At 43.2% G+C, this 15,122-nt stretch overlaps 1 protein-coding gene across 1 annotated transcript in view; it reads left to right on the top strand.

The window, feature by feature from the left end:
- The window catches only part of GRID1 (glutamate ionotropic receptor delta type subunit 1), a 2,290,275-nt gene that overhangs the window by 1,487,566 nt on the left and 787,587 nt on the right, over positions 1 to 15,122 (top strand). The window contains exon 5 of the mRNA XM_078641098.1: positions 8,738 to 8,791. Within this exon, the coding sequence (XP_078497224.1) occupies positions 8,738 to 8,791 (54 nt within the window). The remainder of the gene's footprint in view (positions 1 to 8,737; positions 8,792 to 15,122) is intronic.

Genomic DNA, 15,122 nt, shown 5'->3' with positions numbered 1-15,122 from the left:
TGCTCCATTCTAATACGTTGGCAAAGATTAATCCACTTGAAGAGGCGTGGAAATTGGAGGTTCACTTAGTAAGTTTAAAGTGGAGCTACTTATAAAATGTTAGCCCTCGCAATAAGATAACAAAGATCCAATTCTCGCACAAGGTTAAAGCCTTGACTTTGCTCACGAAAACGTATAGAACAACTATTTTTATTGAAAGTGTTAAGAATATGTATATTTCTGTCTTTCTTACACTATCCTAAAGCTCTATTTTTATAGAAGAAAAATGTAAATGAGTTTCATGGAAGTGTATACTGAAAGTTTTTTAAGGATTCATTAACTTAAAAAATACCAACTCTTCCCCAGTTTATATGGGAAAGGTAAGTGCCTGCAGCAATCTCCCACGCTTTCATCCTGTTTCCTCTACAAACTAATGAGGGAGGATACAGCACACTGAACTGTATTTATAGAATTCATTTCTGAAATGAGAGCTTTTAAACTGACAGTTAAGTCCTGTTTCCATCTTCAGTTCTGTGGCTTGCAAGAGCAAATAAGGGTATGAATAATATTTGTTCAAACATTCCAAAAAGTGTGCTAAATATTCGGTGTTTGGTTAAGCATTTGCAAATGTTTGTTCACTTGTGAACTTCAGCACTACACTCAGAATATGAATGAAACTTGTCACATGATCATAATATACTTGCAATCTATATACTTTTCTGCAATCGATTCATAGAGAGGAAAGTCAATGAATGTTTGAAATGACATTATTTATTCATTTTCACATGTTTCATGCATTACAATCTTTCTATTTCAAACTGTCATACCCCATCTCAAATTACAAAGTCTATAACTTTCTTTACCGATAGAATTCCGTTATGATTTTTTCCCCGCACCTGTCACTCCACACCCCCTCCTCCACCCCTTTTCATCCTTATGCATGGCCTACAAAACTTAACAAAACATCTCCCTTCGCCAAGCGAAGTATTGTTGTATTTGTCTTGTCCACTTTCATGATATAAAATAAAGTTCTTGTTTTTAAAGGGACTCTTGTCTTTAGAAACCTGCAGGGACAAGGAGGAAGCCCCATGCAGCCCGTCCAGGTTGTGCCAATCTGCACTTGCTGCTAGCGCTATAAAGCACCACTCCCGGTCCCGCAGTGCGAGAATTTGCTAAATGAACTTGGTGTCCCAGGAGCTTGCGGGGGCAGGAGGAGGCTCCATACAGCCTTCCAGCTGCTGCCAATCTGCCGTTGCTGATAGCGCAATAAAGTGCCACACCAGGCCCAGCAGTGTGGGATGTGCAGAGATGAATGGCCCCATCCTGCGCCCGTCAGCGCCAGGAAGAGCTGGGCGAGGCTACCCCTTTTGGTCTGCACCCAGCCAGTGCCTGTCAATAGGTGCCGCAAGAATTTGGCAGGCACTAATTAGTCAAAGACGCATTGTACACAGGGAGCCTGATAAGTCCCTGTTAACTAAGGTACTGCGTTTTAAGCTCCCCATCTGCTTCTGGCCTATCCCGCTGACGTGTTTAAAGACTTATCTTGCTTTTTTACCAGTTCCTTGAGACTTATCAACTGAATTTTTGGGGTGTTCTCTGTTGTTTTGTTAAACCAGCTTGTTGTTCACAAGAGGGGCGTTCTACATTGCCATGTAGCCGGTAACCAGTAATTTTAGTGTTTTAATCTGTTACCAAGCCAGTTGTTGTAAGGGGGAGTGACACGCTTTCTGTTTATTTCCTCATCAATTGTCTATAGGGCTCTTAAGATTGTGATGCTGTGATAGGGAAAAGAAAGTGCTTGGATGAGTTGCCAGTTACAGTGGATTCGGCTCCAGGCCTAGACGGGTCTGAAGGGTGTAAGGTGTTGGAAGCCATAGAATCACTATAAAGAGTTTGGAAATGTTTGACCCATTCTTGAGGAAGGATGTTAAAGTCAGGCCTCATTTTGGCACCATGCGAGATTATATGCCAAAAGGCTGCCTAGTTCCTAGACCGAGCAGCGGCCAAACCATCATTCCAAGTGGCTTTATCCAATGAAATGTGGGTGTTTTTTGAGGCTAGTTTATTAGATACTATAGCAAACTGGATGTCTTGGGGTGTACCGGTTTTAGGATTGGCTCCCAGAAATCTTGCTACTAATGAATCAGTGGGCTTCTTTATTGTAGAAGAAACATATTCTGCTATTTGTTCCCAAAAGTCTGGCAAGGCACCAGGGCTGGACAGAATCCCAGTTAATTTATTTACCTCAGAACCAATTATGTGGGCCCCTTATTTTGCCCACATAGCTAACGCTTTACAGGTGGGTGCTGAAATCCCCGATACCTGATAATGTGCTGAGATTATTCCGATCTTGAAAAAAGGTCCCAAATAAGATCCTGCAAATTATCAGCCCATAAGCCTTATTTGACTATAGTCAGAAAATATTCAGCCAGATGGTTGTGTATCACCTGCTCATCTGGATTGACTGCAGTAAGATTTTGTTGCAGTTCCAGTCGGGATTCTGTTCCAAAACCAGTATTGTTGACCAGATTTTTAAGTCCCAACTGATTTGGTGGAAAGATTTTGATTTAAGAAGAGGCAGCCTATATATTGCCTTTGTTGACCTCAAGGAGGCATTTGACATGGTCCCCAGAAACCAACACTCGTGTACCAGTAACAATATGGGGTTACCTGGCCCCTTTACGATATTATAGTGAGATTGCGTTGCAAAAACTTTGCCCAAATTCATTGAGGGGCACAGGGAGAGGCCATTGACCTCCTGGGGGTTAACAGACAAGTCAGGCAAGGTTATGCACTTGCCCCCACACAGTTTCTCTCCTTCATCAACAGCTGTGTCAACTTCCTCATGGACTGCGACAATGACTCAGGGGAACTAAAATCCCAGCATTATTGTTCCCAGACGACACACTGTTGATTTTGAAAACCACTAAAGGTGTTGACTCTATCCTCCTGAGGTTCAAACTATTGTGTTCCAGCTCTGGCCTAACCATCAATGTCAATAAGACGAAGTGTATGGCAATACACCCACATAGAGGGTTCAGAGGAGTTATAAGAATGGAAGTGTGGGAGTTGAAAAGAGTCCCTTATTTTGATTACTTTGGTATCCTACTATCAAGTACTAACTTCTGGGCCAGTCAAGTCTTGAAAAGCACATTCACGCTAAATCATTGGGTGTCTACTATTCCAAGGTTTGCCAGTAAGACTTGTTTTTATCCTGTCTCTCCAGTCCTAGATGTTTGGAGAGCAAAAGCTGTAGCAGCATATTTCTGAGGTGAGGAAATCTGGGGTCACTTCAAAATAGATGCTTTGGGGGTAACCAAAAACAAGTTTCTAATTGCCTGATTGTTCTCCCCTGGTCTTCAAGCATGATTAAGGAATCCGGTCCATTTATTTCTTAGTGTGGCACAGTCCAATTCTGTATTGGTTGCGAATTTGGTCTATTCCTGAGCTGTCACATTACAGGGAGGGTCTGAAAGACATAATGAAATGGTAACGTAGGGAAAGCAGACTCTTTATTTCCTTGGCCTGTCTGATTGGCTACATCCTTCTTCTGTCACCTCATTATCTGCCAAAAAGTTAGAGCACCACCATTGGGAGTGCAAGGAGATGAAGTTGTTGAGCCACCAAGAATAGGAACGTTTTTACTGATTGTTTCTTAGCGTTAGGCTCTTTTCTACTTTTGAGGCTTTTATGGATGAAATTGATCCACCATTTACTAAAGCACTTTATATATGGTTTAGACTGAGTACTCTCCCCCTGGCCCGATTTACAAAAAAATGGAGGGGTCACCTAGGAAGTTGCAATTGATGAAACTGATGATCACTTGCTGTTTTTTTGCCCCATCTATTCCAAGTAGGCCTCGGCAAGGTTTGTGGATTCGTGCTACAGAGACCTCCGTGAAGTACTGGAAAAGCATTGCCATGCTACATGGAGTTCTACGAGCGGGAAAGCCTGGTAACTTGCATGGTTTGCGCTGATTTTTAGTGGCAGGAGTTTCTTCTGCAATGTAAAATCAGCGCAAGCGGCATCATGCGGAGCGCCAGGGGACGCTGTTTCTTTCCGTCACTTGCATAGATATTCTTTTCGAGGACCAACTTCCTCAGTACGAATCTCACCAGGAGGTGGTCTAGCACATGATTCTCTCGCTCACCTAATTAATGTTGGTGAGCCGAGCGATAGAAAACACTTTGCTACACGTCGCTTAACTGAGCTTTTCGTAACTGTGCGCCAAGTGGGCAAAACTCAGCGAACTCCACCGGTGCAGCAGAATTCTTAGGTGTTGGATCCCCCCTTTGGTGTTGTCTACTTGGAGTTTATCAGTACAGAGTTCTTTGAGAAATTTGTAGGCGCAATACCAGCCCCTTTGTTGACTTTTCGAATGCAAAATTTCTAGAGAGCATCTGGCCAATCCGGTGGCATGGGCATGTTCTTCTTCTTGCCACACTGAGGTGTGATTGATTTTCAGACTGTGTACTAACATCAGGTGGCATTCAGAAAAATGTATTTTGACTAATTTTGTTTTTTTTATTAATATTTTGATAGGTGATTTTTTTCATATCTATACATGCTGTTATGTTCTTTTAGTGATATTTATTAATGTTATGTCCACATTTGATTTTAAGTAGTGTACTATAGATCTGTGACTTTTATGGGGCTATGCCCAAAATAAAGTATTTAAAGAAAAGAAGAGGATCTTGTTCATCATGAACTTAGCCAGTGTTCTTTGACATCTTTCAAACAGCTAAAAACAACACCCCCTTTTTGAACAGTATAATTAAATAAATATGTTACGTTCATTAATTAAAATATTACAAAAGAGAGTAAAGCTAAAGGTTATCGTGCTAGTGTTGATTTGAATATGCTGGAGAACACTGGAGTCTCTGCAATAAGACACCATTTCTTCATATTTCTACAGGCCATATTAATTCCCCTACTCCCTTTCGTCCTTTCCACTACTGTCACAGCTGCTCTCACCTCATGTCCTTTATACCTCGCTTTCTTTCCTTTCCTCTACTCATCTCTTGACCTTGCCCTGTGTTAGACTTGGCTTTTTAAGCGGGTTCACCCACAGACTTTCGGTCTCCTGTTTTTGACCTTGGTTTTGTTGGTTTTAGCACTCTGTGCACTTTACCACTGCTATTAAGTGATAAAGTGCATATACTCTCCATGTAAATTGTGTTTATGGATTGGTGTTTCTATGATTGACTTATTTGATTTACTAGTAAGTCCCTAGTACAGTGCACTGTGTGTGCTCTGGGCCGGTAAATCAAATGCTGCTAGTGGGTCGGCAGCACTGATTGTGCCACCTACACATGCAGCCTCTCAAAGGTGTCTCAGAACTGCCACTGCAGTGTCTGCACGCAGTTAGTACTGCCATGTCAACATGGAAGGTGCACCCACTTGCCTGGCCCAAACCGTCCCTTTTATTACATGTAAGGCACCCCTCAGGTAGGCCCTAGGTACCCCCATGGGCAGGGTGTAGTTTATGTGAATAGTAGGACATGTACTGGTGTGTTTTACATGTCCTGAAAATGAAAGACATTTTATTTTGTTTCTCACTATTGCAAGGCTATCTGTCCCATAGGCTGATGTGGGAGTTGCTTTGTAACATCTTACAAGCATAACTTTCCGTTGGGACAATAATAGAGAAATGAAGTTTAGGCTTCCTGAACTAAGAATTTAAAAATACCTCTTTGAGTAAAGATGATTTTGATATTGTGTGTTTGAAAATATTACTTTTAGAAAGTGGGCATTTTCTTGTTTAACTATCTATGTGCATTTGCCTGTGTGGGTTTTAGACTGACAAGGGCTGGTTTGTGCATTTGCACTTGACAGACACCAAGGGGGATTTGAGGTGTGTCCTGCCTTTCCTGGGTGACTCATAGGCTGAACAGACCTGGCTGCATTTAGAGTAGTGGGAGGAGTTGTTGCTTGCACCTGAATGGACTGTGCCTGTCTTCCACAGTGCTGTATCCACCCCCTGGAGTGAGCCTGGCCTGAGCCAGGCAGAATTTGATTATGTATGCCAGTGGAACTTCATGTGTGCCAGCTTCAAACGGAAACGTGGTATAATTATTGGGGCCCTGACCCCAAAACATTAGTTTACTGCTGGACTAAGGAACCTGGCAGGAAGAAGAGCTAGAAGAGCTGTGAGGGGAGGCTACCTCTTTGCTGTGGGCTTTGCTGGATTGGCCTGCACTTGCTACTTCTGTCTTGGGTAGGGAAATGACTGGACTGTTCTTTCTGCATTATAATTATCTCCAAGGGCTTGGTGTAGAGCTTGCCTCATGTTGGAAATCTCAGGGAAATCAAAGACTTCAACTTCTTCAGAGTACTGGCTTCTGGAACTGGATGTTTCAGCTGCCCCAGATGAAAAAGTTAACCCCACGCCGTCAACAACACTGCTACTGGTACCGTGATCTGGTGTCCCCGCAGAGGGTACCGCCACACTTTACCCTGCAACCCTGGTCTCACCACCGTCGCTGCCATGGAGCCACTGCTTGCACCATGACCTGTGGGCACGTCACTCCACACCGCCTCGCTTTAACCAGCCAACTCGGTATCCCCGACGACGCCGTGACGCCATCACCAATGCCACTGCCTGCACCATGATCTGTGGACAGCGCTCATGGAGAAGACTGAGCACCACCCCTCTTTGCACCACAGCCCTGGTCTCACTGACTGCGCCGCTCCAAGCTCACATCAATGCTGCTGCATGCACCCTGGTTTGGGGGCACAGACATACGTTACAGGACACACCGCCCCTTCCCATGCTACAGCCTTGACCCACTGATGACAGCGCCATTGACTCAAGCTCGTCAACCGATGCTGCTGCATGCACCACGACCTGTGGGTCCAACACCACCCATAGCCCCATCTCTCATCGCAGCCTTTTGTCTACCGACAACAGCGCTTCAGCAACGGCACTGCCGCTGCTTGCACCATGACCAGTCAGCACTGCAATGAGCACCGTCCCACTTCGCACCGGAGCCCTGGTCTCACCGATGCCCGTGGGCGACCGTCACTGAGCCTCTGCCTACACTGCGACCTGAGGGCACCGCACTTCGCACAAGTCCTCTTCACACTGCAGACCTGACGTTGGTGCTCCTCACTTCAAATTCACGGAGTTCGACCTTGTGACTTCAAGGGCCCCACGACTCCTGCACCGACCTCCGGTACCCATGCCTGCCGATGCCGGTCCTCCGGAGGTCACTGCAAGGTCGGACACCATGGATCTCTAAAGGAACTGTTTTATGAATCTTACCGATTCCATAACTGGCCCGCGACGCTGCGACCAGCCGGAACTGTTAGATTTGTTTGTTCACGATATCGTAATTGACCCGGACGGAGCTATCCACTTCAAGGAACAGTATATCAAGTCTAATTTAGCTTTATTGGTATTTGGATCACTGTATGGAGGATTTTTATTGTTCTTGTCTTGTTTTACAAAGATAAATATTGAATATGTTCCTAAAACTGGTGTGGTGTCCTTTTGTATTGTTTTCACTGTATTACTGTTTGTTATATGCAAATGCTTTACACATTGCCTCTGATATAAGCCTACATGCTCATGCCAAGCTACCAAGGAGGTGAGATGGGGTTGTTTTAGACATGTAGTCCCCTTATCCTGACTAGAGTGGTGTGTTCTGTCTGGCTTAGGTGCATACCCTAGTCAACCAGAAAAACCATTTCTAACACCCTGTCATCCCACTTTCACTCTTTTTTCTCCCCTTAAGCTGACAGATCTTAGATCCCTCATGTGGGAAAGAGCATCTGGCTTGTTAATAAAAGATTCAGAAAAGGGGGTGGTGGGAACGATTCACTGGGACAGGAACAGACTAATTTGCATATAGCCAAGTTCTGAGCTGGGATGGTGCAGTGAGCTAAAAAACGGTGATGAATCAAGCCCTGATCTTTGGACTGGGTAAGAGTGCTCTGCTTAATTCAAGCACTCTGTTCATCACCACCCCCTTTTCTGAATCATTTTGTCCACCATAAGCATGGAAGGGTATACTCAGATGTGAGTCCCTTGCTCATTGCACCATCAGGATTCAAGCAAGCCGGGCCGACGAGGCTGAAATGCCAGAAACCGGTCCCCGGTAGCTTGTTTCCTTCCCAGTACAAGAATTGGCTTGGTAGTTTGGTTTGCCCTGTTCCCATCATGCACTGGGACAGGAACAGACTAATTTGCCTATAGCCAAGTTCTGAGCTGGGATGGTGCAGTGAGCTAAAAACGGTGATGAATCAAGCCCTGATCTTTGGACTGGGTAAGAGTGGTCTGCTTAATTCAAGCACTCTGTTCATCACCACTCCCTTTTCTGAATCATTGTTAATAAAAGGCCAGTGAGGATGGGAAACGGTCAGTTACACAATAGTCAAAGCATTACATTACACAAGGCTTGTGGCTGACTCTGGCTGCACAGTTAAAATATTAACAATAGGGCAAGAGGAGCTTCTGAGGTGTTTGAGAGAGAGGAGTTGTATGCCAACAATTCAAACAAATACAACAATTTAAATACATCTATTTGCAAATTCCAAATATGATTACATTTTGTTGATGCTTTGTTAGAAGTTTCCCAAAAAACATGTAATTTTATGAAATATTCCAATCTTAGCAATGCATTTTGTGAAAATGAAAAGCCAAAAACCTGTTCAGAAAAGCCGAATTTGAATATAATGAATGTATTATGCACCGAAGTCATCTTCACATTAAATTCCATGAGATTTTTAATATTTTTTTCCATTATTCTTTCAACAGGCCGTGGAAACCAACCTTGCTTCAAAAGACAGCCATTGGGTATATGTGAATGAGGTAAGAGGCAGCAGAAAGTATTTAAGTATTTATGTAATATAGATGAAAACACACATATATTATATATATATAAAACATTATTTGAATTGATTGACTAGAACACTTTTGAATGTATACTGCTGCACAATATTGAAATATTATTTGCTATCATTAATTTTATGAAAAACAAATCAAAGTGAAAAAAAAATGTTTACCTAAACTCTGCTGTGTGCCAAATGTCTCCTGAAAAATAGAATACATTATCCAACACACAGCTGAGTCCACTGAAAACTTTAATGAAGAACCGACAGCCAGAGAACCGATTTTATGCCCATACCTGCATGACAAGCATTGCATTATAGTATTTGACACATCCTAATAACTGCATTTCAAATGTATGCCCATTTAAATTTTCAAATCCAAATATATGAGAACAGCACAGGAGAACGTCCTATGGGCCTCATTTATGAGGCCTTGCGTGACTTTTGCGCTTCCGATGCGTTACTTTTTGTGACGCATCGGCGGCGTAAAACATGCCTCCTGATGCGCACTATTTACAAAGTGATGCGTCACTTTGTAAACCCCTGCGCTACATTATACCTGCGTCAGGTACACTGTATGCAGAGGGGGCGTTCACCCGCAAAAAGCCTCGTAATAGTGACGCAGTGAAATCTATGAGATTTCACTGCATCACTTTTAGGACGCTGTTGCGTCAAAATCTTGCGCCTGCCTCACAGCAGGCGTAAAACTGACGCAAGCCCTTTCACATCGGGCTTTCCCCATGTGAAAGGAAGCATTGCTGGAGTTGCGTCACTTTTGTGACACAATCCAGCAATGCGTCACTTTTGCGCCTACAGATACGTCAGAAATACTGACGTATCTGTAACTCCTTGCGACATGATGCGTCATATTATAAATATGACGCATCAATCATGTCGCAGGGAAAGCGCAGTGAAAAGTGACGCATCGCTGTTTTCACGCAGCGATGCGTCACTTTTCATAAATGAGGCCCTATGTACCTATGTAGGAGCTTCTTCTTTCTTCTTTGCATCCTTTTTCAACTACTCTAGAGCAGAGGTGACTATCACGAGACAAAAATTACCTTATCGTCCTATTACCCCCTTGACTGATCCGGAGGACAGATATATCAATACAGAGGGAACATCGACAGCACACACGTCACAATATGAAACTTATTTGGTACAAATATAGACTGCCGTTCCATCACCGAGTGAGCCTGGTCGACCTCCATGAAACTTGCTTCTGCAAGACCATATGGAGTGGAGACCTTAACACTGATTTAGAGCCAGGGATAGATATACATGATGTGCCCTCCAAAACTGAAATCATGGAACAAGATTTACAAATCGACCTGTGGCAGTATAAGAAACCATTCGTTTTTGGAAGTCACTTACAACTCATCAGTACATGCAGTGTTCGCCAGGCTTGATATTTGAGTGGGAGCTGGTACACAAGACGTGGTGCATATGGCAAGTAAAGCATCAGATCTCTTCCTTGTTTTGTTGCACATAGGCTTGCCAGGATTGCCACCACAGATGTTGAGTTGGCGCTTCCCGTCCACTGCGCTGTTGGATGAGGCATATAGGGGCCCATTAAGACTCCTATCCTTAAATATACTGAGACAAATTCTTGAAGAATGGACAGTGTGGGAGTGCTGTGGGAAGCATTTGAGTTTGTAATTAGAGGGGCATGTACAGCTGAGCAAGTTGGCTTCCCTAAATCTATGCAAAAACATCTTACACACTTTCAGGGACAATTGAAAGGGCATGGACGACCGTATAGTGCACATGGTAATCCCAAGATGCTTGCAAAGTTTAACTCAGTGATGTAAATATATAGCGAGATGGCAGAAATGGAAGTGAAATGTTGTGTCAAAGGTGTGGCGGTGAGGACATGTAGGGAGAGAATTCTTTAAACAGCACCTCAGCAGCCTTCATTAGGCATCCCAAGGCTACAACTGCTGTCAATGAAATGGAATGGCATACATCAGAAAATGTATAGAATGCAGTTGAGATCTTAAAGTTGTTCTGGTCAAAACGGGGCACCTCATACACAACACCACTGATGTCAAACAAAACATCATGCTTTAACAGAACACACAGGGCATTTTTGTTGACCCCTATTTCAGTTGTGGAATTCCATGCTATGATCAAAGCACATGAGAAGTGGTAAAAACAACTGAAAGAGATGGGCTCACCATAAGCATTTGTTTAACAAAAAAAATGGCTAACTTGACATGTATGAATAACCCAGGCGACTGGATGCCATAGCCTTCACATTGCAAAAGGCCTGAATTATCCCAGTAAAGCTAGCTAATCATCCTCCAAATACAGTGAAGCAGACAATCCCATGAAAATTGATTACATTAACAGAAGCTGATCAGCTGGCAAATACATTTTAACTATTGCAAATGACCATCTTGTGTGTGGAAGTTCCCCCATTTTTGCCTTCTGTTGCTGAACCGTAATTTGTTGACCATGGTACTCTGCACACTTTACTCCAGCTGAGATGTGGGAAAGTGTTGTGCAACATGAACGTATTCCCAAATAGTACACTAGATATACTGACGCATCACTAGTATTTGGTACTATATGTAAACAGGACTTGTAAATTCTATGCTATTAGTTGGATGTAGCACTCGTAGTGCCACCCACTAAAGTGGCACTATACAACATGTCTCTAGCGCTGCCCTTTTTGCCTGACTAGACAATTTAAAAATGCAATTTTACCTGGAAAAATAAATATTTTGCCAGGCCTAAATCCAGGTTTTTAATACTTATTAGTCAGCCCTAAGGTAGGCCCTAAACATTCACATGGCAGAGTAAAAAGAAGACCATGTATATTAAATGTTTTACATGTCCTGGCAGTGGAAAACGTTCAAAGTCATTTTTCATTGTGGCAAGGTTGGCTCTCCTATAGGAAAACCCTGGGTTATGCTAAAACCACTTATAGTGCTAATTTCTATTTAGAATCTGCTAAAATAATGATTCAAGGAGTCATTTAAATAGTATTTTAAAATTCAACATCATGGTCAAGTCAGATTTTAGATTACAATTTTAGAAATGACACTATTAAAAAAGTATAATTTTCCTGCAAAGCCTAATGGGCCTTTCTGCCAATGTCCACCATCACCTGACTGCTGATGGCTCACCTGTGATGAGATGTGGATTACTCATAGGCAGTGGACTGAGGGCATGGGTGTGGAGACGTTTTCTTCCTTGAGCAGGACAACCTGTGGGGCTGTACCAACCCATTACTGTGTGGAGAAGTGTGGCTCAATGATTAGAGCGACAGACCCTGATGCAGAGATCTGGCCTGGGACCAGGGTTCAATTCCCACCTCGTCGGGTCTTGGGCTCAATTTCCTCAGACCTGATAATACTCGCCTCTGTGCCTATTCTAATCATGGGGTCCCACTCTGCAACTCTGGGCAATAGCTTGCTTAATCGCCCCAACAGAGCTGGGATGCCTGGCTTCACCTTGTGGGTGCCCAGGAGTGGGCATTTCACAGGGAAAAGCCAGGAAGGGTTCCACAGCGGTCTGCATAGAGCGCCAAGACACCTCAGGGTATAAGTGTGCTATACAAGTACGAATTCATTTCATTCCTGAGCTTCAAAGGATGCCTACTCTGTCACTGGCAGATGTTACTCACAGCTAGGCCTGCCTCCATTTTCTCTTGTTAGTCAGCTGGGGTCCAAATTCAGTGGGAGGGGAAGCTGCCCCAGAACTGGTTTGGAGTATCCACAAGTAAGGGTTTGCCCATTTCCATAGCCACACTTCTGGGTGGGCACAGGGAGTACTGACCAGCAGAAGAAGAGTTCTTCCATGTTGGTTTTTAGAGAAGACGAGTACTGGGGAATAGCTTAGATTAACACACATAGAAAATGCTGCAAAAGTGGATAGGATCACCCCAGGGAACCTTTACCGCAGTGGTTAGAGAGAGGACAAGAGTTTCCCCACCCACAGGATGGAACTGGGCATAAATGTGGCACCCCCAGTACCCACTCAGAACAATCATGGATCAATGGAGCATCAGAGGAAGAAATACCTTGCTGTGTAAAGATCCTGAAGGAAGCCTGGACCTGCTTGCCTTGAACCTGGACTCTAGAAGTGAATCTAAGGGTCAGTTTGCTGACCTCCTGATAGGCTACAGGCTTTTACAGGCTTCGCTACATGCAACTGCCCAGCTGACCAGTTCCAACTGGACCTGTTCTAGACCCTTAAGCTGGCCTCAAGTGCTCCCCCCATGTCCTGGACCCTAGGCGGATATTAGAGCGTACTACTCATCCTTTCTAAACTGCAAATATAGGGGACGTAGACATTTTTTGCCAACTTTTACTCCAAAGATCAACGGGTGCCTTGAACAGCAATTGAACCGAAACCTTCAACATTCAATTGCTAGTCAGATTCAGCTTGCTGGTTTGCCCCAATGAACCACATCTGAATTCCTGAAAACTTTCCTTTGTTCTTCATCGGGACTAACAAAGAGCAGCTTCCATAGACCTTGATGCCCACCAGGACTTTGCATTTCATCCACTTGGAGCTTGCCCACTTGGAGCTTGCCCACTATTGTCGATGACTTAACCGAGACCCTGCTTACAAAAATCCACTGTCTCTGAGGCCTGTTTTGGATCCAGCTAACAGCTTGCCCACTGACCACTCATCGACAACCACTTTTTATCCAGAAAAGTTGGAAGATACATTTGTACTGGAATAAACCTGGTCCCTACAGCCGACCCGTGCTCCATCTCGGTCAGCCTTAACTTTTTACTTTGACACAGTCCAGGGCGGCCTGTTAGCTGTGATTGGTGCGTTGTGCTTCTTGCCACTATTTTTACTTCAAACTTTGAAAATTGATAACTCCAGCGTTACTTTATTTTTCTAAAGTGTTTTTTTTTTGTGTGTTTTAATGTTATTCCTATTTCAGTATTGCATAAATAGTTTACACATTGTCTCTAGGTTAAGCCTGAATACTTTGTGCCAAGTTACCCAAGCGTTAAGCAAAGGTTTATTCAGTGACTTTGGTGGTTCATCCTGACAAGAACTGCGATTATAATTTGAGGTGGGTTCCTACCCCTCAACTACTACTCCAATGTCTTACACAAACCTTATCATTCCTTTTCTTTTATTGACACATATACCAAGATAATTAAGAAGTTGATTGCAAACAGGCTACTTTACTTCCTTACAGGGTTGGTGTTGTCTGAACAATTAGGCTTTGTGCAGGGACAATCCACCTCATGCATTCTTTGCACACTCTTAACAATATTGCATCAACTGAATCAGGATCTGGAACCGTGGCCGTTTTTTTTACTTCACAAAAGTTCCTGGCAGCATTGTTGTGCAATTTCTATTTGTATCAGTGGTGAGGATGGGAAAGAGTTAACAATCTCTTCCTTACATTATGATATTATATGCCCAGCCAACAACTATGGTCAGAAAATCATGTCCCACACACATGATATGGAGGACAAAGCTTGGGTTGCCACTGTCTCCAATATTATTACAATTGCAGATGAACCACTGGCTTGTGCGCTTTGACAACACTACTTGGAAAATGGATTATGTTTTAGGGAATCTAGAATTTGATTATCGCTCTATGCAGATGATATTTTTTTAATGCTAAAAATCCCAAATGTCAGCTTACCCCAGTCATAAGAGAGATCATACAATAAAAAGGACTGTTCAGTAAGGAAAGCCACAGGTATTCCTACAAACAGATTAGAAAAAAGAATGTGATTTTGTTTCTCTGTTGCGCCAATGCAAATTATTGGTTTGATGTGTAGGTGCACAAATTCATTGAGATGTAGAGTGGATAGTCTGGGGGCAACTATGAAGTAGTATACAAAAACATCACGTAGCAAGTAGACCGATGGTTTGTGCCGAATGCTTCCTAAGCGGGACTCATAGACTTAATGAACATGGTAATATTCCAAAAGTTGTTAGATTTATTGATAAATATCCCAATCTTTTGATTAAATCCCTCAAAACATTGATTATTATTTTAGCCTGGGCTTGAACGAGAGATAAAGTGCGACAGGCAGATTTAACACATCCGATTTTGAAATCTTTAGCTTATTTCTTCAAGTACAGTTTATCTATCACTGGTACCTCTCCCCAATGCACTTGTCACATGTAGCTATTTGAAGCAGACAATGTGCATCTGATTTGTGGTGATGATATGCCAACTCCGAGAATACCACAGACGCGAAATAGACTCAGTTGCAAGTGATTGCTATGACTGCCAAAAAGTGGCCCAACAAGCATTGGGGGAGGGGATTGGAACAACTGTATGGTATGGAATTCCTCTGGCCTGGAGACCACTTATACCC

Source organism: Lissotriton helveticus, chromosome 5_1 (genome assembly GCF_964261635.1).
Source record: "Lissotriton helveticus chromosome 5_1, aLisHel1.1, whole genome shotgun sequence".
Lineage (NCBI taxonomy): Eukaryota > Metazoa > Chordata > Amphibia > Caudata > Salamandridae > Lissotriton > Lissotriton helveticus.
The sequence above is the reverse complement of the archived record's forward strand: the minus strand, read 5'-3'. Positions and strand labels throughout refer to the sequence as shown.